Source organism: Lygodium microphyllum, chromosome 7, assembly GCF_053477565.2.
Source record: "Lygodium microphyllum isolate KBCC chromosome 7, Lygodium_microphyllum_v1.1.10, whole genome shotgun sequence".
NCBI classification, from domain to species: domain Eukaryota; kingdom Viridiplantae; phylum Streptophyta; class Polypodiopsida; order Schizaeales; family Lygodiaceae; genus Lygodium; species Lygodium microphyllum.
In genome coordinates, this window is record NC_141141.1 from 19359419 (window position 1) to 19383541 (window position 24123).

Below are 24123 nucleotides of genomic sequence, written 5' to 3' on the forward strand. Positions count from 1 at the left end.
CACGGCTAGGTCGTAAAGCCTAGGTTTGAAAACATACCAAACAAAAATCATATGTAGATCACAAAGGATAGGGCTTTTCGACAAATTGAACACAAGGTTAGCATCACACTTAATACAAGTTGAAAGACAACCACACTGTAAAGCTCATGAAGAAAACCCAAAAAAGAAATCACGTATAAGGACACCCTCACTAAGAATATCACAATGGAGTTCTCCACCCAATTTATGCAAGATTTCCTTAGAACTTAAAGGAGGAAAAAGTAGTTTTATTTAAGAAAAGAAAAGGAAGTATTGGGATGGATGAGAATTAAGGGTGTTTTCTAAAGTCTTGAAAGTGCTGGAAGAAAGGAAATGCAAACAAAATTCAAGGCAATGTGTGTCTGTGGGGAAGAACTCGTTGGTAACAACTTGTTCTCTGCATCCGCTTCGTCTTTTAATGTACCAATTTGTGAAATTGCGGATGCAATCATGGAGCCCATTTTCGTTGACTGCACCTTCATAAATGATTGCAAATTCGATGAAAAGACGAAAATGTTGATTGCGGAATCCAAAATGCATATACATCTTCCTTCATCCCGTGCGCAACGTAAACCATGGCCAATCTTTCGTCTGATTTCACTTTTGGACTCAATAACCAAATTCGAAGGAGGACGCCTTGCTTGAGAGACAAGTCATAAATTTTTCTGCAGATTTTGAAAGCTACCCTACAACCCCCTGGCAAGATCGCCAAAATGGTAGCGCCCCAAATGAGGCACCAACATATGCTCAGAATCCAGGCTGTAGAGTGGCATCTACAATGCCCGACCTTCAAAATTTGTAGAAACTCCTACTCTTCCACCCCAAATGAACACCCATACCCATCCATCAGGCACACAAAGGCTCTGCATCCTCACCATCTTCAAGCTCTCCCTCTTCCATTAGAACAAACAGGAATGCGTAAAGAGAAAGAGACAAGAAAGTTGTGCCCAAAGAGAGAGAGAGAGAAAGTCGTGGAGAGGAAGAGATAAAAGGAGAAGAGAGAGGAAGTTACAACTTCTCTCAACCACTTCTTTCTTCCCCACGACTCCTAAATCCTCCTTTTTCTTTATTACCACATTAATATTTGTACATTGTTATGTTTCTAAGGTTCAATGACCTTTCCAAAAGTAAGAACACCTAGTCTTTTTCCTTCTCAACTTGCATAGCATGTGTCATGACTTTATAGTAATGAGTCATGCAAATTTTACATAATGGTGTTATGATAAGAGCATAAATATTACAAAGGAAATAGCCAAATGCTAGGGATATGACGATGTAGTGTCTACTTCCGTGCCTTCTTTTTGCACAAATCTTGGGTCTATCAACCCATCCCAACACATCTTTGGAGAATGGTGTGGTGAAGCGTGTGAATCGAACCATGCTAGAGATGGCCCGTTAGCATCCCAGGGTCTTCCTTATTTTCTTTGGGGTGAGGCGGTGGCTACTACGGTTCACATCTGCAACCGTTCTCCGTCTTCCGTGTTACTGGACATGACTCCCTACAAGGCTTTCTTTGGTCGAAAGCCTTCCATGTCTCACTTCACATCTTTGGATGTGATGTATTTGTCCATGTGGATAAGAAGAAGAGGAAGACGAAGCTCAAGTCAAATTCCAGGAAGCTCATCTTCGTGCGCTACAGTACTACCACGAAGGGCTATCAATTCTACAACCTGAAGACACAAAAGCTTGAGGTGAGTAAGGATGTGATCGTCGGCTTGCAAGGATTCTACTGATGGTTCTATTCCAAGTGATTCTTTATCATCAATTGACCCTCCCCCATCCTCAGTTCCTCTCCTTCCTTCTAGGTTGTCTCTTCGCACCCCTTCCTCGTCTTCTGCTCCTCCTCCTCCTCCTCCTCCTCCTCCACTCTCTACTCTGGTTTCCCTATCACCTTTGATGGATGCGACTATTGCTTCTTCTTTGTTGCATACTTCCACCCCTTTGGCCTCCCCTTCGGAGTCTTGTAGGGTGAGCCTTCTTTAGATGAGGAGGATTTACCTTCCCTTAGTGAGGGGTAGTCCCTACCCCAGACAAGTGCATTACAGGTATCGGCGGCTACTCAGTGTCCCTCGCAATAGAATGAGTCTGTTCAGATTTTTGGTTGGTACCGACAGCTCATGCAAGATTTTGGTGTTTCTTACATTTCTGCTTCTCCTACAGGTCCACATAGATCAGCTTGCTTATAGGCCCAATGAAATAGTTCACTTTGTGTGAACTATGCTTTTATGTTACACATTCTTTATACTAGTGAGCCTACCACAATTGAGGAGGTTCTTGTGCAGGATATTTGGCGTTAGGCCATGCAGGAGGAGCTTGATTCTATTGAGCGTAATCAGAATTGGGAATTGATTCCGCGTTTCCCACAACGGAAAGTGATAGCTGTGAAGTGGGTCTATAAGACTAAGTACCTTGCACGGACAAGCACAAAGCTAGGCTTGTTGCCAAGGGTTTTGCTCAATGGGCAAGTTTGGACTATTTTGAGACTTTTGCACCTATAGCTAGGATGCCTACTATTCGGCTTATTGTGGCTCTTGTAGCCCACCACCGTTGGCCTATTTATCAAATGAATGTAAAGTTTACCTTCTTGAGTAGTGTCCTTGAGGAGGAGATTTATGTTTCGTAGCTGCCTAGATTTCTTGTGCAAGGGAAGGGGGACCATGTCTACAGATTGTGGAAGACCCTCTATGGCGCCTGAAGCAGGCACCTTGTGCTTGGTATGAGAGGATTGATCGATTCTTTCTACAGAGTGGCTTCCATCGCTTAGCTTATGACCCCAACCTATACTTCAAGCTTGAGGTTGACATGTGTGTTTTGCTCATCTTGTACACGGATGATATTATCATTATAGGGAGCTCTATTACGGAGGTTGATTGTACTCGGAAGATTTTACGACTAGAGTTTAACATGATGGATCTTGGGATCCTCCATTTCTTCCTTTTATTTCATAGCACAGGTTCATTTTCGACCTTCTCTCAGAGTTGCTATAGTCGACTGTTGGTTTATTTCTTGCTCCATGGACCCAGAGTTCAAGCTTTTCACAGTCGGAGCTCCCCTTATAGATGCCCACCGTTATAGGTGTCTTATTGGCTCCCTCATTTGGCTTATTCACACTTGGCTGGATGTTTCTCTTGTTGTGGCATTGTTGTCTTATTTTATGAAGACTTGCACTCAGGAGCATTGGAGAGCGGCCTTGCATGTTCTTTGTTATTTACAAGGGTCTCGATTCTATGGGATCATAATATGGAGAGGGGTTTACTCTCTCTGGTTGGAGTGATTCTGACTGGGTAGGTAATGTGGATTCATGACGGTCCATTGCAGGTTATGCCTTCTTTGTTAAATTGGGAGTTATCTTGTGGAGCAGCAAGAAGTAGCCTACTGTGCCTCTTTTTTCTACAGAGGTAGAGTATCGTGCATTATGTTCTATAGCTATGGAGGTGGTTTGGCTTTGCTACATGTTGGTACACTGATTGGCTTTCCTCAGTCTAGACCTATGGAGCTGTATATGGACAATTAGAGTGCTCTAGCTCTAGCAAAGAACCCTATGTTTCATGCTTGCACAAAGCACATTGAGGTTCAGTACCACTATGTTCTAGAGCGGATCCTGGATTCTGAGCTAGCAGTGGCCTACTATCCCATGGAGGACAATGCCGTAGATCTCTTCACAAAACCTTTGCCTAAAGCTTCTATGCTTCATCACATGAGGTTGTTGGGACTTTAGACACTCCTAGATTTGAGAGGGGGTGTTAGCTTGCCTATACTAGTTATTTTGGTCCGTCATCTCTTGGTTGTGCGCTCTTGTCAAAGTCTAATGGAGACATAGGAACTCTAGTAGTTTAGGTGTATTTTCTTTATTTGTTGGCTTCTTGTGTGCATTTCTAGGGCAGTTACTGCTTTCCACAGTTTGCCTACACCTATTGGGCATTGTCATCGTCATTTGGGATTTTTCGAGTATCACCCCTATCTTTTTGGCATTTCATTCTTTAGTGATCAGCATTTATTGCTGGTTGGCCAGCATTTATGTTCTCTCTTGGTGTAGGTTGGCCAGATTTGGGCATTTATGGCTATTTATAGCCAGCCCCTCACTTGGTAGACACATACACTCTTCAGTCTTCAGTCTTCCCTTTGTAGGTGCACACTTCGACACTCCGACTCTCCGTGCTTGGTGCTGCCATTGTCATCAGCTTGATTTGGTGTCCTCACTAACGGTTTGGGCTACATGTAGGAAATGATTAGTCTATCATCATTGTATCAACATTCTTCTTCATTCAGTGCAATATTCTTTCTTCATCTTCTGCTTCCTCTCTTTCTCTCTCTTTGCTTCTCTTTGTGTTCATGTTTCTCTTCCGTTGCCCACTCTCGCAAATGCAACCCCCTTCTTGAGCACGAGGCGGTGCTTTGGATTGGTGCTCTTCTATACTTGTCTTAGCCCAAACCAAAGTGCATTCTAGCTGAAAGGCCTCTAGGTAAAATCACAACAATTGAGGTGAATTTGCTATATCACCCTCTTCCATCCACTTTGCATTCAATGATGAATAATTTTGGAATGTTAGATAGTGACATGAAACATTGCCACTTATCTTTCTTTCCTTACGTGCCAATTTCCATGCACTTCACATCCAATGATGAATAGTTTTGGAACTTCATTAGGTAGTGATATGAAACATTGCCTCTTATCTTTCATTCCTTGTGTTCAATAGGATCTCATCCAGTCCCTCAACCTATTGTTGAATCTCATTAGGCATATCCTTTGGTGCATCTCCATGGAATGCTCAAAGGAGACTCACATGGAATGCTTGTGAATCTTTCAGTGACCCGGTAGCTTCAATGTGTAAGCCACATTACAAATCTTTTTTGTCACCTTAAAAGGCCCACAATACTTCATGTTTAACTCAGGGAATAAGGGCTCTATTTCCTTGTTTTCTTAAGCCTTGCCTTTTTGAAGTGCAAAAGAATTGAATTATTGTCAGTAGACTCTACATGTTTGCGGTGATGTGGTCGGTTTTGTTATGCTTTTCCTACGACTTTTGAAGAGTTTTCCTACTTTCATGTGCACTTTATCCATACTTTTGTCACACTTATTTGCCTCAAATATTTTATCTTTGTATCTAGAGTACGTGGAACCTTCTTACTGGCTTCAACTATCTCAAATGGATCCTTTCTGATGGAACTACAAATGGTGTGAAGTAACACTTCAGAAGACCGAGAACAAGAGACTTTACTTCTTTTGACTGTCCATGTCATAGGGTGTGATTTATCTTAGCATTCTTTGATGGTAGGTCCCAACAAACCTCCAAGATGCTGTCATCTGATTAGCAATGCTGTTGCCAGCCCCTAGAAGGTGACTTCTTGTTGTTCCTTGTTTGTTGAGTGCCCCCCCGTTCCCCCCCCCACCACCACAAGCTGTAAACTAAGTGAATGGCTGAGACCTAGGCCCCAAAAACATTTTCTCAGTTTGCATGGGCATTTTTGCCACAATTGGTAGTCTTCTAAACCCATTTTTCAGTATTATCCAGCCATTTAATTAATTTTCAAAATTAAATAATCCTAAAAATTAATTTCAGCCCTTCTGACCTTGCTCAAAATTAAATGTGCCCATCCACAATTAAATTGGCTAAGCCATTTGCAACTTGGAGTGGTCTCCAACCTCTGTTGACCCCTAGGCTAGCATTAATCATTTAATTAATGCTAGTCCCTAGTATTACCACCAACACTTACTGCCCAAATAACTGTCCTAGGGTCAAAACTAACACCAACTGACCCCCAAAGCCCAGTTGGATTGTGTCAGATGATTCAGAAGAAGACTATGAAGCCAGAAGAAAACAATCGGGATGGGTGAGCACGAGTGATTCTTTTTTCCTCCCAGCCTTGCCTAGTATATTGCTGGCCAGACCATCGTGATCTGATTGCTAGCCGTCAAACCTTGGTGAGTCCTACTATTCTTGGACTCTCTTTATTTCTAGGCTCCCCTTAACCCCGTTCGGGGGCCCAAGAGCCCGGACGGTCATCCTCGTGCATGTTCCCCTAGATTTACCTTAATGTCACATTAAATATCACTTTAATGTCACATTCAATATTTGTGACCTTAATGTCACATTAAATATCACTTTAATGTCACATTTCCTTCCCCTTAAGAATCGGTTTCGTCCTCGAAAACGATACTTGGAAGGTCTAACTGTAAATCGGGAAACCTTTTCTTTAAAGTACTTACTCGCTCCCATGTTAAGCTTTTTTTTGAACAATCTTTCCACTTAACCAAACATTCTTGATAAATAGTATTCCTCGTTCGTCTATTACGAACATTTAATATTCTTTCTGGTTCATGTGGATTAGATTGGTCATTGAATAGCTCCTCAATGTCATCATTTAAGATTAGATTATCCAAATCACCCAGCTTCTTTCTTAATTTACTTACATGAAAAATTGGATGTATTTTACTACCAGCAGGTAGTTGGAGCTTGTAAGCCAATTCTTCCACCTTTTTAAGTATTATGAAAGGACCACAATACCTTGGTGAAAGCTTTGGACATTGTCCCTTTTTCATAGTTTTAGTTTGTTCAGGCACTTTAAGATAGATCAATTCTCCTTCTTTAAAGGAGATGTCCCTTCAGTGAGGATCTGCATATGTTGTAGCTCGATTTTGAGCTTTTTTAATATTTTCTTCAGCAAATTTTAACATACTATTCATATCCTCCAAAAAATCCTTAGCTGCCTGAACCTTTTCCTTATGCAGTCCTACTGCAAAAGGAGCTCTGGGCTGAAACCCATACATTAACATAAATGGAGTATATCCAGTGGAAGAGTGCTTGGCACTATTATATGCAAACTCTGCTATTGGTAAATACTCTTCCCAATTAGTTTGCCTTTTACTTACATATGCTCTAAGCATATCTTCAAGAATTTGGTTAACCCTTTCAGTTTGCCCATCTGTTTGCGGATGATCCGCCGTACTCATGCTAAGTTTAGTATCCAATTTCCTAAATACCGCACGCTAAAATTGGCTATCAAATTTTCTATCCCGATCAGAAACTATATTTGCCGGAAGGCCATACAATCGGTATATGTTCTCTACGAACAATCTAGCCAATTCTGGTGTTTTAACATCAGTTGAAGTTGGAATGAACCTAGCCATTTTGGTTACCCTATCCACAATCACCCATACAGAGTCGTGCCCCCTCTGTGTTCTAGGTAAAGCAACAATAAAGTCCATGGAGATACTCTCCCGTTTTCCCAAAGGAATTTCTAGTGGATGGAGAAGTCCTCCCATTTTCAATCTTTCAGCTTTATTAACTTGGCATTTATTACATTTGACCACATAGTCAGGGACGTCCTTATTCATTTCAGGCCAATAGAACTGCCTTTTAATAAGACTATAAGTCTTATTAACTCCTGGATGTCCCACACTAGGGGTATCATGACACTCAAAGAGTATCTGGCGCCTTATTTCTGTATCTTTTAGGACACATACCCTACCCTTGTAGAGTAAATAACCATTATCAATGGTAAAATTCTTCCACTTAAATCCAGTTTGAGCAACCCCTGATGCTCCATTTCCTTGTTGAACATCCTCAAATATTCCTTCCTCAGTAGAAGCACTTTCATTTGGATCCCCATTTTTTATTGCTTCCCATATGTTGGAATATGCCGGATCAACCTGGCATTTCCCTTTTAAAGATTCAAGCAAGTTGGAAGTGAACTGAGTAAAACTCAATTCATTAATGATGGGCATTCTGCTGAGTGCATCAGCTACTATATTATACTTTCCTTTTCTATATCTTATCTCATAGTCGAACTCTTGAAGGAGTTCGGCCCATCTGGCTTTACGCCCGTGTAAATCCGGTTGATCATTAAGCCACTTAATGCTTTCATGATCCGATAAAATCAAAAGTTTGGCACCGTACAGATAGTGCCTCCATTTCTTCATTGCATGTACTATTACATACAGCTCCCTCTCATAAACAGAATAATTTTGTTTTGCACGGTCTAATTTTTTGCTTTCAAAAGCAAGTGGTCGACCTTCTTGTAATAAGACTGTGCCTATCGCCTTATCACTGGCATTAGCTTCAACCACAAACGGTTTATTGGAATCCACAATTAATAATACTGGAGCTGTAGCAATAGCTACCTTAAGTTTTTGAAAACTTTCATTTTGGTCTGTTCCCCAATTAAAACTTTTTCCTTTCCCTTTAAGTTGGTCTGTCATTGGAACAGCTATTTTGGCATAATCTCGAATGAATCTACGATAAAATCCAGTTAAACCTAGGAAAATCTGCAGCTCTTCCAGGTTCCTTGGAGGTGGCCATTCAATAATTGCCCTTACTTTTTCTGGATCCATGTTGATTCCCTCTTTCGAGATAATATACCCCAAATATTTGACCTCTTGTGCAAAGAATTCACATTTAGTTTTCTTCGCATAAAGGGAATGTGTTCTTAACAGTTGGAATACTAACTGTAAGTGTTCCAAATGTTCTTCTCTTCATTTACTAAAGATCAAAATATCATCCAAGAAGACTACTACAAAATGTCCTAGATAGGGCCGTAAAACACTATTCATCAGCTTCATAAAGGTAGCTGGTGCATTAGTGAGGCCAAAAGCCATCACCAAATAATCATAATGCCCGTATCTAGTACGAAATGCTGTCTTGGGAACATCTTGTGCCTTAATTCTTACTTGGTGATAACCTGATCTTAAATCTATCTTTGTGAAGAATTTTGCCCCTTGTAATTGATCAAAAAGATCTTCCATTCTGAGCATAGAAAATTTATTCTTCACCGTTATTTTATTAAGTGCTCTATAGTCAACACAAAGTCGCATAGAACCATCTTTTTTCTTTAACAATAAAATTGGTGAAGCCCAAGGTGAATTACTGGGTTGTATAAACCCTTTATCAAGGTAATCCTTAATTTGTCTTTCAACTTCTTGATGCTGTGTTTCACTTAACCTATACGGTGGTTTAGAAATAGGGTGTGTGTCCTTATTTATGTCAATTGGGCGATTTAGATCACCCCTATCTGGTGGAAGGCCACTTGGTAAATCAGAAGGAAACACATTGATCCGGGTTTTTTACAACCCGGATTATTACCACAAAATTTGGCCAAAGCCCCTATCAAGAGCTTACCATATCACTTTGGGTTTACTCTTCAAGCACTAGGTATGCTACATTGTTCTCGATTATGATAACTCTAACAAATGGGGGGAACAAGTTCTTAGAAGGCATATCAATGTAAAGGGTAAAAGGGATGGTTATCTTGGTGAAGATGAAAATGGATTACACCTAGGAGTTGAGTGAATGCATAGATTTTTCAAAGGACTAGCCTCCAACTACACATGGGCCCCGTCTGCATCACTAAGATTTGGAATCTATCACCATCATTAGAGGACACCTCACCCTAGCACACAAGTCAATATCCACATCATGGTGTCATTTGGATCTTGCACAAAAGCTTACAAGCATGGACCCCTTTTGTCACATGCTTATATGTATTTATATACATATGGGGGGCTAAAGTCAAAGCAGCTTTTAGAAGCCGTTTTTTATAATCTCAATAACTTCCAAGAAAAAGCGAATTTCAAGAAAATTCCCGCGATGCCCGATCGTTTCGACCTGGTCTACAAAGTTGCAGAAGAAACTTTTTTCAAATTCCTCACGGATTTGAAGTTACGAAGGCGCAGACTGCTGGCTCCATGCAATTTTCTTCTCTCTTTCACCACACCAACTTTCCACTCTATCCTTCTTGTAAATATATTATAATAATGTGCTTTGGGCACCCACCTCTTGCAATCTAGCTCCATTTCTCTATTTTGTCTACCACCACCCTTGGCTTCTTGCATGATGACCAAGGTGGGGACTTGTCCCATCCACTATGCTCCATATTTTCAAAGATGCCATACATAATCTAGGATTATGTTAATAAAGAAGATTAGCTTAATCTAATCCCTCATGGAGGCTATATAAAGAGCCCATGGAGAATGAAGAAGGGGGGAGGAAGAACAATGACAAGCCCATGAGAGCACTCTAGAATACCCTCATCTCTTTGAGGTGAGCTATGAGTGAGTTCTTTTATTATATAGCATAATGGCAAGCTTCCTCTACCTCTTCTCCTATTATCTCCCTCTCCTCTCATCTTCTCATTCCATGTAGCATAATGGCAAGCTTCTTCTATCTCTTCTCCTCTTGTCTCCCTCTCCTCTCATCTCTCTCTCTTATATTCCAATATGGTGTCTAGTACATATATTCTCTCTTGTAAATTTGTGTTTTGGTTCTCTTGATTCTCTTTGAGAAAAGAGGGAGAGGAAGGACAATGACAAGCCCATGAGAGCACTCTAGAATACCCTCATCTCTTTGAGGTGAGCTATGAGTGAGTTCTTTTATTATGTAGCATAATGGCAAGCTTCCTCTACCTCTTTTTCTATTATCTCCCTCTCCTCTCATCTTCTCACTCCATGTAGCATAATGGCAAGCTTCTTCTATCTCTTCTCCTCTTATCTCCCTCTCCTCTCCTCTCTCTCTCTCTTATATTCCAATATGGTGTCTAGTACATATATTCTCTCTTGTAAATTTGTGTTTTGGTTCTCTTGATTCTCTTTGAGAAAAGGGATGTCCTAGCCCATCCTCCCTTTGGCTAGGTGGTGCCCCTCTTTAGTTCTCTTAGTGAGGATTGGAGGTTGGATGGGTAAGAGGCAACCCGTTCATCATTTCAGCTCTCAACATCTTTAAAATCATCTAACAAACTACTTAATTCATTATTAACATTCAACTCACAAACATAAGAAAATTGTTGCTTTATATTACAGAAAGTAAAAGTGTTCTGTACAGGAAGAGACCATAACATATATACCTCACAAACTTCCTTCTTTATTAGCTTCTGAACTTCAGTAGAACACAGCAAAGGATTATCAGATACTTCATGTTCACCTTGAATGACAAAAGTCTTACCATCCCTTTCAAATTCCAGTGTATTATGGTGATAACTACGTTTTAAGGATGGTTCCAATCCCCATAGCCACTCCCTCCCTAGAGCAATATCAGCTCTTTCCATGTTCATAATTTGGAAATGAAGTTTATCTTTATATCTTTGAATCTCAATTTTCAAATTGGATACCATTGTATCCTATATTTTATTGTCTTGGCCTTGCATCATACGAACAACATATTGATACCCACTCTTTTGTTGGGGAAGTTTCAATTTTTTGACAAGTGCATAATTTATAAAATTATATGTGGCAGAGTCATCAATCATGACTCTAACCCTCTTTCTAGCTATCAATCCATGTACTCTAAGTAAATCATGTGGCCCAAAAGTAGGCTGCCACATAGAAGTTGACATACAACACTTGTGTTGTACATCCATGTGCAAGACCTCTAAAGATTTGTACTTTTCATGCCCCTTTAATTCTAAGGTCTGCACTACATGGATTTGTTTTTCTTTTCCCTTGCCCTTGTCCTTATCCTTTCCTTTGTCTTCCCTCTTTTTCTTGAGGGCAATTCCAAGCAGCATGGTTAGGGGATAGGCAATTGAAACACAACTTTTCTTTTTTGGCCTTATCAAAGTCATTAGGACTTAACTTTGGCCTCTCATATGGTTTCTTTTCAAAAGGTTGTTTTTTACCCTTAAAGAATGACATTTTCCTTTTAAATTTGCCCACAAATTTTGAGGTTTCCAATTCCTTAGACTTGGGCTCCATATCAGTGAGACTAGTGAGTGTACCTGGACACATACTATCTTCATGAATTAATGCAAATTTAATTGCCTCTTCCAGCGTCTTAGGTGAACTCCTTTTTACTTCCTTTTTACAGGCTTTGTCTAGTCCCCTAATGAATCCTCTTGTCTTTTGAAATTCATCTATTCCTTCCAATTTGAGGATTATCTCACGATATTCCTCCAGATATGTCAGCAGGGGTCTTCCCTTTTACATAATTCCAATCTTCCCAATTTCTTTCCATTTCATTTTCAGGAAGGAATTCTTTCAAAAAGACGGATTCAAATTGAGCCCAAGTTTTAGGTATTTTATTTGCCTCCTTTAAAGTTCGCCACCACTTATATGCTTTGGGCCCCAAAGTTAAACTAGCCTCCAGTGCTTGGAGATGTGGTGGGGTATTTTTAAGTTTATGTAAATCTTCCCATTTTTGGAGGAAATTAAAGATTGTATCTTTATTCCTATCTTTTTCCTCCCCATGAAACTGAGGCGGTTTCATATCCTTTAGAATTGGATTAACCCTCAATTTATGGTGGGGTTCCTTAGGATCTCGCATAGTCACATCTAAATCTTTCGATGAAGATGGGATATCCGAGGTTTCTATCTTATTTTTATCTCTTTCTAACAATAAAGTTATTTGAGATTTTATTTCAGTGAGTGTTTGGGTTAAAAATTCCATCTGAACCCCCTGAGCTTGCACACGAGCAGTAAGATCATCAAATTGTTCTCGTGTAGCAAAAAATTCTTTCCACTGTTCTTCAACATCTCTGGTTCATGGGGATCTACCATAGGATGGTCCCCAGAACTAGAACCTTCCATTACTCTCTCTTTCCCTTTTTCTGCCATTAATACACTGGAATTGGAAAGTAAAGATAAGAAATTTGCATACAAAGTAAAATACTTCCCTGATTTTAATGGCAGGCAGTTGTTGCTGGTTTGTAAATAAACCCGAAGAGTAAGGAACAAATTTTATCGCCCGTTACGCAGGAAATGGAGCTTCTTTGAAAAAACGACTAGTATTCAGCCCCCTTCTTTAATAATCACGCATGCCATCAATGCCCCTTTCCTGAACTTGCTCTGTGCTTAGCTTGTACTTGTGATGCAAGTGCAGTCAAGGAGGCTCACGCCAGGATTCAACGGCGCACGATCCAGCATACGGCGTTTTTTGTAAAAGATATCTGCTCCGCCTTTTAATACGTGACGTAGATAATCGTCACGTCAAGTTTTACGTGACGTGTCACCAAGCGCTTTTGACCGGTGGCTTCACGGATCCTTCACGGGTCGACCAGGCAAGACCCGTCGACTGAAATGAATAGCGTGATGAATGAAACCGGTCGACTGACCCGTCGACTGAATGAATAGCAGGACGACTGAAACCGTCGACTGTCTTTTCGTAGAAGAACACAGATCCACACGACTAAACCTGTCAGCTCTGATACCAATGTCAGATGATTCAGAAGAAGACTATGAAGCCAGAAGAAAACAGTCGGGATGGGTGAGCACGAGTGATTCTTTTTTCCTCCCAGCCTTGCCTAGTATATTGCTGGCCAGACCATCGTGATCCGATTGCCAGCCGTCAAACCTTGGTGAGTCCTACTATTCTTGGACTCTCTTTATTTCTAGGCTCCCCTTAACCCCGTTCGGGCGCCCAAGAGCCCGGACGGTCATCCTCGTGCGTGTTCCCCTAGATTTACCTTAATGTCACATTAAATATCACTTTAATGTCACATTCAATATTTGTGACCTTAATGTCACATTAATGTCACAGATTGTGTGTTGTGCGTTAGGGTGGTCATGAGGGTGCCTTTATATAGTTTTTTTTGGAGGGGGTAGGGGATGTGTGTGCATGCTTAAGGAAATTGGGGAGGGGCTGTGCTTTTCCAAAGGCTCTACATGCGCAAGCTAAACGTTGCTAAGCTTTTATTTAGGTTATGTTTGATGCTGATCAATGGCTCTCTGAAGAAAAAGGCAATGCAATGATCAGTATAGTGATGCTTCTTGGCAGGGCAGATTGCTTAACAAGTTACAACACTCTCCTCTATTTCTCTATTCCTTTATATGTGTAACACACGTCTACATTTCAGTGTTTGGTAATGTGACTTCCATAAGGTCATTATTAGTAGGGGACTCACTTGGTGACTTTTTGAGGGAGAAAAACAAGTACTGTGAAGAAGCAGGTCTAGGAGCCTCAAGGTGCTGTGCTTTATGGCTAGATAATTGGATACACTCTGTGTGCGCAAGTTTGTGTGGCTGGCTGCAAGCCAGCCTGTGTATTGGACTTATAGTCGAGGGAAACTCCGAAATGGAAACAGAAACTGGAATGGACATGGCAATGTTTTAAAAGAGGGAAACAGAAATGCTAGGTCATTAAGAGTGGGGAGAAGAGGCGAAGACGGGGAAATGTGAAGAGCGAACGGGATGGGACATTTCTAAGGGAAGCAAAGCAATGCATATGATGGCCTAAACCCATGTTCATTTCCACAAATTTGCCACTTGGCATTCTAAATCCCAATGGATGAGGGAAACATTAGGGGAAATGTTTCAGGTCTCTGGGGTTGAGCCACGTGGCACTGTTTTGGACTAGGGGAAACATTTTGTCAGGGGAAACACATTTAGGGAATTCTTGAGCTATTTTGGCAATTTGGGCACCTCCAACAGGTGTTTTGTGGCGTTTCCTGCTGCTGTGATTGGACTGCCCCACTTTATAGAGCTGTTCAGCTAGGCCATGGTATCTTATGATGCAACTGATGAATTTCCTAATTTTATTGGGACCAGGTTGGTTATACAGATCAGTGGGTGTAGAATCCACACTTCATGTCTGAAGCACATGGCACATTACTCTCCTTTTTAAGGTTTGCTTCAAATTAAATATCTTACTCAAGTTATCAAGAGAGGATTCAGTTTTTCAACAGTCAGAGATAAGGTGATGGATTTGATGCATTAATTCAGTTATTGCTTGTGCAAATTTTGTTTCCAACATTTTGCTGATAGCTAGATCAAGCAATCTGAGAAATTTTCACCTTCCACCCATATATCTTGTGAAGTGTGCAACTTTTCTTTCATATCGTCATCTTGAGTTTTTGTCTTCAAGTAGTTCACACAGAAACTTGAATAGGGACTTAAAAGGCTCTTTTTTTATGTTTTACACAGGTCTCCAAAATTCTTCGGTACTGTAACGAAAGGCAGTTGGCAGTAGTTCCACAAGGTGGTAATACAGGCCTTGTTGGAGGAAGTGTACCCATTTTTGATGAGGTTAGGCAATTAGAGTTTTGCAATATATTACTTGAGAGAGGAGATATATCATTGGTTCCTTTTAAAATTACTTCCACACCTTAAGGGATGGCAATTTTGAACATTTTGGTTTAAAGTGATTCTGCGACTGTATAATTTCCACTCTTAAGGTATCATAAGTCTCTTTCTTTTCAAGTGTCACGTAATTGACTACTCACATTACAACATCCTCCTTGCCGTTGTTGAAATAGATTAATAAGGAGGTTGTCCAATGTCAATGTTGTGTAGTGACCTAGCTTCTCAAACAGTGTGATGACATTCAAGAGAACTTTTGGCCTATGAAGGTACACTTGGCAATAAAAGGATGGTAAACTTCATCACTCACAGAATACAGCAAATTCAAATTGTGCCCAGATGCCACAGGTCTACTTCACTGAATGTGATCATGTATGGACCTCTGCATGGGTCTATTTTAGATATGCTGTTGTCCCAGCGGAAAGCCTCTTTTGCTCATATTTACAGATTGTTTAGATGCAACATTGAAAAAATCTGTCCTTCAATGAACCCATGAGAAGTCCATACACAAACCTGCAGGCTCTCCTTTGAATGCAACCTTGGATAATCTATTAATAATTTGAAAGCATTGGTCTCAACTCATCCATAAGGGTGTAAACAAAACCCAACCCAGCTTATAACTTCTTGTTGGTGAAAAAAATTGCAGAAGCATTCTGGGGCATGATCAAGTATCTTGTAGATATACCACACTGGACCATATCCTCACAATGAGAACCATTATTGAGGAGGGTTGAGCTTGAGACAAGAGGATCTATTGCTGCTTTGTAGATTTCTGCAAAGCTTTTGATACAGTGCCTCGTACATGCATTATGCAGAGATTGCAGGATGTTGGAGTTCCAGAAGGTATACAATGGGGTATCTATGCATTATATGAGACAATGACAAGTCATGTACACGCATGTGGGGGGCTATCAGAGAGGATTGACAAGTCATGTACAAGCATGTGGGGGGACTATCAGAGAGGATTGACAGTACCATAAACAAGGATGCCCACTTTCACCCACATTGTTTGGTTTATATATAGATGAAGTGTTTGATTACATTGACTGAGGTGGAGGAGCTGGAGCCAGCCTAGTAGGGGTGTTGATATTGATATTATTGTATGCAGATGACATTGTTCTTATTTTGGATTCACTAGAGGGATTGCAGCGCCACCTAGATGCTTTGCATGTCTTTTGTAGAGAGAGAGATATCACAGTAAACCTTCGGAAGACCAAAACCATGGTCTTTAATACTTGAGCAGCGTGGGTGACTAGATCCATGTACCAGTTTGCATTTGGAAAAGACATGTGGAGCATGTGAGGGAATATGTTTATCAGGGATTCACCTTCTTTGGCCCACGATTTACGTTGAGAGGGGCATCAAAGGCACATTTGGCACGAGGTTATGTAGCACTAGGGGCACTTGAGAGTCAATGTGCTCACATATAGTTCCAGGAGCCTTGCACCAAACTATGGTTGTTTGACACTCTAGTCACAACTACACTACTATATGGAACAGAGATATGGGGTTGCAGCTTGTACCATAGGTGCCTAAGTCCACTCATTGATCAGATTGGGACAGAGAGAGATTATTATGATGGTTGGGATAGCATGGAAAGGCCATTGATCATGATGATAGCATGTATGATTAGGAGTAAGCCCTCCACCCCACATCCCATTGTTAGAGCAGAGCTGGGGGCAGCATCTATAGTCATGGAGGCACTCTTCAGGGCAGTGACCTTTTGGCACAGATTATGGGATCTCCCAGGCTAGAGATACTCTAGATTGACACTAACTTCATCTAGACAACTAGTAGTAGAGGGCAAGAAGAATTGTTGGTTTTCACAGGTGACTATTTGGTTGAGCCTACATGGTATGGATATTGACCGCCTTCCACCTTTTGACTACAGCCTTGACTGCCCTACACTTCCTCTCAGCCAATCAAAGTTGAACCTGGTGATTAGAGCTAATATCTTGAGGATTGAGACAGCGAGGACATGGATCCACCCGCCACTCTCTCTAGGACCAAGGATGGAGTTCTACTGGAATCACTTCTTGTGTCTCTTTGATGATGGATTCACTAGTTGGCCAACATATATGGACACCCATCTCTCCCACAGCATTTGGGCTGCTATTAGACAGATTTGTACCTCCTCTCATAGGTTGCAGATGGAGACAGGTAGATGAACAGGTACTCTAGCAGAGGATAGGACTTGCGAGCTTTGTAGCCGAGGGCATGAGACAGAGGAGCATTACGTATGTAGATGTATAGGATACTATGACATATGAGGATGGTATAGTTGCCTCTTCCGTGATGGTTTTGGACCTCTTCATTGTGCCATGGAGTACGAGGACCAGAGATGCCTAGGCCCCCTCTTGGAGCTCCAGAGGCGCCACACAACATTATTGTGAGATAGGAGATCAACTCACCTAAAGGGATCCACACAGAGAGCAGTTGATGAAATTTTTTCATAGATCCGACCCTATTGACACTACTAGCCTAGCAAAGACAGAGCTAACCCACTAGACACCTTCCATTCCATGCCGTGGAGTCAGAATGGATAGAGCCATTTCACTTCGTTGAGCATGATGACCCCGTTTACTACGACCATGTCTGACGAGGCCACACCATGGTCGCATTAGAGTCATTATCATGAGACACCAAAGACTCACTGCTAGGCATATTAGTGGAGCAATTAGGGATTGCATCATAGCTGAGATCATGTGCAAACCTTGAGATCAGCACATAGTTCTATCAAATTCGGGTTTCCTTTTCTTTCTATGGATGGGACAACACTAGACATGGTTTTACTTGACCATTTGTTTCATAGGCCATTTGTTTTAATGTTATCTTCACCTTATTGATGAAATGACATTAGACATCGATGTACTTTGGATTTTATCTCATAGGTCACATTGGCCTTATGTAGACGCTAATATATCTTTCTTTCTTTCTTTCTATTAGTTTGTTTACCACTAGGGATTAGAGTGAATGATAAGACGATTTAAAGTTACAATTGGGTATTCTTTTACTTTGTATATATATATATATATTTTAATGCTTACTCATTTTTCAATGTAGATAAGTTGTTAACCATGGGGCTTTTATTCTTTGCTTAGTTAAGGAGTTTGTTGACGTATTGGTCCTTGTTGCAAAATTGAGGGGAAAAACTCTTCAAGTGTTTTCGTTTAGCAGAAAATTAGATGACGAAAGTGTTAACCCTCAAACGAACAAAGGTGGAAAATCCAGAAACGCTAAAGTAGAAGACAAAGGCCAAGGCAAAGTGAAACGGAAGACAAAGACGCACAAGGAGAAAAGTCTTGAATAAGGGAGAAAGGCGCGCAAGGAAAAGCGCAAGTCAATACTTTCGTAAAAGCGCGTAAGCGCATCATGGTTTAATTCAAGGAGCGCCGGGCTCTCACCCGTGCAATTTATAAATGTAGACGGGCAATGGAAAGGAAGCTAGGAAGATAGAAGGACAATGGGAAAAAGGGCCTAGGCCACGGCCGGCCATGTAAAAACTGGGATAAGGGGATGACCGCCCAAAAGGGATTTAGGGTTTTGTATATAAAGTTGAAAAGTGAATGAGAAGCTCATTTTTGTGTGTGGCCAAAAGTGGCTCTCCTCTTCTTTTTTTTCTTCTTATTCTTGCTTGCTTGAGCTTGTGCTTGAGAGAGGGAGCGTGAGAGTGTGAGGGAGTGAGTGTGTGAGGGTGAGGGACCGGGGAGGAGAAGCTCTCCATCTTCTCCTCTCTTTTTCTCTTCTTTTCTCTTCTCTTGTCTTGCTCGCGGCAATGGAGCTTGGAGCATGGAGCTTGAGGATGGAGCTTGCTTGAAGCTCGCGCTTGGATCGTGGAGCTACCGGAGTGCGCGAGAGAGAAGGTAACTCGATCGGCATGGAGGTAAGCTCACTACACCCGTAGATATGGATGGCGCGTCGGCTATGTGAGAGGTAGCCATTAGTGCTCGGCTTGGAACGCTTGAAACAATAAGCGGTCCAAGGGTCTTGGCGGTTGAGCGAAAGCTCCCACATTTTGGTTCCGTTGCTGGGACAAACGGATTCAAGCCTTGAGCGCTTGCGCGCTTCGAATCGAGCATTGAAGTAGGGTTTTCCCCGAATCGGTGCTTGAGGTAGATAGGTAGGAAGCGAGGGAGTTTGAAGAGGTATTCGATCTCCTTAGCAAGTAGGTTTTTGATTTGTTGTTGAATATTAGAGTAGGACCATCCATCTCCATCTCTGGTTTTGATTCTTGTTGCATTAGGTTAAGGCTAGGATAGGAAAAAATAAGGAAAACAGTAGGGTTTTCTACTGTTGTATAACAGGCTGAAACAAGGAAATAGGGGCACAGACTCAGAATTCTGGCTAGAAGAGTATGAGGGACTAACCTCTGAGATCACAGCAGGCTGGGATGGGGCAATAAGAGGCCCAGGGAACCAAGAAAGGCCACATTTGACATCCTGTCCTCTGAGAAGAGAGTGTGCTTGAGAGCCAGGGAGAGAGAGAGCTGCGGGGAGCGAAAGAAAGAAAGAAAAAAGCATAAGAAAAAGAAACAAAAAAGAAAACAGAAAAAGAAAAAAAGAAAAGAAAAGAACGAAACGATAAGAAGCACCCATGATCACAGCACAACACCTAGGGGTCCTCAAATTAGGTGCGTCCACTGACCTTGGTTGACTAGTCCCGTCCCTAGTCCCCTAGTCCCCTAGCATCACCCACAATAGTTTAGGGCACATCAAGGGCAGGACATATCTAGGGAGCTTGTCTTGCCTATGGTTAGACTTGTCACCCTGACCCATTCACATGATTCCCTCTTGCACTCTGCCTTAATACCATTGCAATCAATTGTGGTAAGCGTTGCACGAATGGCCATGAAGATACACTGTCCTCATCACACAGGTCCAATAGCTACCAGCTACCGATAGTGCAGTGCCCCTGTGTTCAATTATGATATGTCGTGCAGTCACAATGCAAAAAATGTCACATATTGTCACAAGACTGTGACAACTATTACCTTTTTGTTGATTTCTTTATTACATATTTTATTTGGTTTTTCTTTTTGGAAGGATCCCTCTTGAAATCTAAACGCCTGAGTTGCATGGCCAGTTTGTGAAACGGGCAGGAATGTCTAGTGAGTCAAGACTGGACAGTTAAGGTCCAGTATAAGTCTGGAAGAGACTGATGGCACTGTAGATTGACAAGCCTGGAAGAGACTTGTGAAAGTGTATATGGACAAGTGTGTTGAAGAACTAGCCTGGAAGAGACTAGTTCAAAGTGAAGATGGACAAATCTTCAAGAGATTAGTCCATGTGGGGTCATCAGTGGAAATTCACTTTCAGTTGAGCTACATTACAGATTTGGATGTAGCCATAGCCTGCAAAGATGGTCAGAAGACTAGTGGGGATGCAATGGAAGCAACTCCTAAAATTTAGGGAGTTACTATTTTTGGACCCCAGAATCTGTTCGCGTCATTATCTTCGGTTTTGTACGAGGATTAATCCTTTGGTCTGTGCCGAGATCAAATTTGAAACCGAGGATGGAGAATTTTAGACCGAAAGGTTTAAACAGGAAAATTGTTACGTGTATGCCATGTGTCACAATTTGGGCATAAATTTCCAAAAGAGAGAGAGAGGGCAGCACAAAAACAAGTTTCAATGCATGGGGGGCTCATTTTGTGAAAGGGAGATGGATTGCTGCAGATGGAGAGCTCTTGAGAGCTGGTCTACCTTGTCTATGATGCACAGAGGGCTGAGCTTGCTTCCTATTCTCTCTCTTTCTCTCCCTGACAGTATGGTTATGCTGCAGAATCAAGGGTCTTTCTTTTGATTCAGGTACAACTGTGTGGAATATGCTGTTTTTGCATGAGGCAAGAGCCTTTTTTTTTCCAGGAACAGGAGCAGTTGTTTGCTGTCCCAGCAGGGACAGGTGAGGGTGGTAACCTCACCAAGCAAGTGCCTGAAACAGCACTAAACCAAAACTGATTCTAGACTGTTCAGAGGGTATTTCAGAGCCCAATTGATGTCAGAATCAAGGGGCACTTGGCACAGATGATGCAGGACAGTGCAGGGAACAATATGAGCTGGAAATAGGTTTCAGAACAGGTCTGAACCAGTAATTACAGTGGGCTGAACAGTACAGGGAACAGTATGAGTTGTAAACAGGTCTCAGAACAGGTCTGAACCAGTAATTAAAGCAGACTGAAATGGTCAATTCTGCACTCCAACCAGAAGATTCAGACTTGGGCAGAGTTTCCCCTCCTGGTCAACTTGATTTGGGTCAGTAATTGTACTGTTATGCTATCGAATTTCACCCAGAATAGGTGAAAGACAGCCCATTGTACTTTCTCTTTTTAAAAATAAAGAAATACCGCAAGGGGCGCCTAACTTAGGGGCCAACAGGGTGTATGTGTTGCAACAGGAGCATTCTAGCTTCCTGATTTTCTTCTTGATTCTGTGTCTTTAAGTTCAGGTAAAGTGGAGGACTGTAAATTGGGTGAAAGCATTTATGTATTTTGGTTGTACACTACCGCCCTTCCCAGTGAACAGGCTGGTTTCACGTATCCCTTCACGTGTACTTCTTCTCAACATGGATAACTTTGCTTCATCTACACATCGTTATGAGAAACCAGCCCGCGGTCTTCTAACTACGTAATATCTAAGTATGCACGAGCACTCACATAATATCTGCACCAAAATATATCTACAGTTTGGGTCCTCAAGTGCAGGACAATACTCTCAGCTTGCTTAGAGTTCAATCTGTCTTCCAAACTAATTAAACTATGTCTTGTGCACGATAGAGAAGACTAGCTCTACCCCTAGGGAGAGACCACTTAGGACAGGTTTTCAATTGCAGGTATTGAAGACTCCAACGAAAGTGTCGTTGGCTCTTCATCGACACTCAGCTCTGAGTTCCTATCCTTTATCATCCTGCAAGCCCGCCAAGAATCGTCATGTGCAAAATCCCCAAACAAACTGCCACTTGTACTTCATCAGTGCAATCCCCACAAAGAACAGCCCTACCACCAACTCCAATACCCCTACCACCAGGGATCTAGGCCCCCAACGACCTTCCTCCCCACCACTACCAACACTCCTCCATGGCAACCACAGATGTCCTTACCACCCACGTCTTCAGTGCACGCTAAAGCCTGCTACCTACGACGGTGAGTGCCATGGGACTGGCACTCGTCTAGGAGGGGGGTAATGTTAACCCTCAAACGAACAAAGGTGGAAAATCCGGAAAAGCTAAAGTAGAAGACAAAGGCCAAGGCAAAGTGAAACGGAAGACAAAGCTGCACAAGGAGAAAAGTCCTAAATAAGGGAGAAAGGCGCGCAAGGAAAAGCGCAAGTCAATACTTTCGTAAAAGAGCGCAAGCGTATCATGGTTTAATTCAAGGAGCGCCGGGCTCTCACCCGTACAATTTGTAAATGTAGACGGGCGGTGGAAAGGAAGCTAGGAAGATAGAAGGAAAATGGGAAAAAGGGCCTAGGCCACGGCCGGCCATATAAAAAAGGGGATAAGGGGATGACCGCCCAAAAGGGATTTAGGGTTTTGTATATAAAGTTGAAAAGTGAATGAGAAGCTCATTATTGTGTGTGGCCAAAAGTGGCTCTCCTTTTCTTCTTCTTCTTCTTCTTCTTATTCTTGCTTACTTGAGCTTGTGCTTGAGAGAGGGAGCGTGAGAGTTTGAGGGAGTGAGTGTGTAAGGGTGAGGGACCGGGGAGGAGAAGCTCTCCATCTCCTCCTCTCTTCTTCTCTTCTCTTCTCTTCTCTTGTCTTGCTCGCGGCAATGGAGCTTAGAGCGTGGAGCTTGAGGATGGAGCTTGCTTGAAGCTCGCACTTGGATCGTGGAGCTACCAGAGTGCGCGAGAGAGGAGGTAACTCGATCGGCATGGAGGTAAGCTCACTACACCCGTAAATATGGATGGCGCGTCGGCTATGTGAGAGGTAGCCATTAGTGCTCGGCTTGGAACGCTTGAAACAATAAGCGGTTCGAGAGTCTTGGCGGTTGAGCGAAAGCTCCCACAGAAAGATCCTTTAGGGCTTTTCCTTTGGAGGAAATATAGAGAAACATACCCAATATTGTCTTCGTACATAGTACAAACTAATTCACATGGTATGATCCGTATGGTACCGTACCATATGTATTCATACGATATAGTATGAAAATATTGGCACTTTTTGGCCACTCTTCCCCAAGGCTACAACTTCCTTCCTTCCTTTCTTTCTCCTTTCTTTTTTCTCTTCTTTCTTTCTTTCTCTCTCCCCCAAGCCTCTCTCTACCTCTCTCTCTCAAGCCTCTCACACCCTCTTTCTCTCAAGCCTTTCCATCTTGGCCTTCTAGAGACGTGAATAGATCTTTCTTTCTTTCTTGCTTTCTCTCTCTCTCTCTCTCTCTCTCTCTCTCTCTCTCTCTCTCTCTAGCCTCTCTCTTTCTCAACCTTCTCTCTCAAGCCTACTCTTACTTGTATGATCCTCAATGCATGATATATCCACTCCATTTATGTATCGTACCGTACGTATTCATATGACTTAGTATGAAAGAATTGGCCCTTCTTGGCCACTCTCCCTTGAGCCTACGTTTTCTTTCTTTCTCCTTTCTTTTTTTTTTTCTTATTTCTTTCTTCTTTCTCTCTCCCGAAAGCCTCTCTCTCTCTCTCTCTCTCTCTCTCTCTCTCTTTTGTGAAGATAATTGAATTAAGTAGTAAATATTTACATCAGACCATCAAGTTAGCATTGAAAATAACAGATATAAAGGAAAGTCTACACAGACTCTAACACGGAAATGTCACACCGAAAGAACAATTGGTGTGGAGTACAATATCCAGCCAGGGAGCAACAATGTCAAGAAGAACCAGATCAACAGATACCATAGAGGAGATTTGCTATAACACTAAACCATGAATTCAGGTCACATGACCATGAATGCCAAATACTGAATAAAAAATGAAGGCATTCCGAGTATGCCAAATATGTCGCAAGGCTGTCCATCTAAGGAAATGGAAAAGGTAGGAATAATCTGAACGCAAAGATGTCATGGAGGTCATCTTTCCCATAATCCATGAATGAGCTGATATTTGGTGCTGAGTCAACGAGAACCATACACGGGAAACAAAACTCCAAATCTG

At 41.9% G+C, this 24123-nt stretch overlaps 1 protein-coding gene across 6 annotated transcripts in view; it reads left to right on the forward strand.

Annotated features, from left to right (window-relative positions):
- Positions 1-24123, forward strand: part of D2HGDH (FAD-linked oxidases family protein) — a 204358-nt gene that overhangs the window by 44889 nt on the left and 135346 nt on the right. For all 6 annotated transcript variants that reach the window (XM_087681132.1, XM_087681131.1, XM_087681127.1 and 3 more), the window contains exon 3: positions 14864-14965. In XM_087681132.1, the coding sequence (XP_087537258.1) occupies positions 14864-14965 (102 nt within the window). The remainder of the gene's footprint in view (positions 1-14863; positions 14966-24123) is intronic.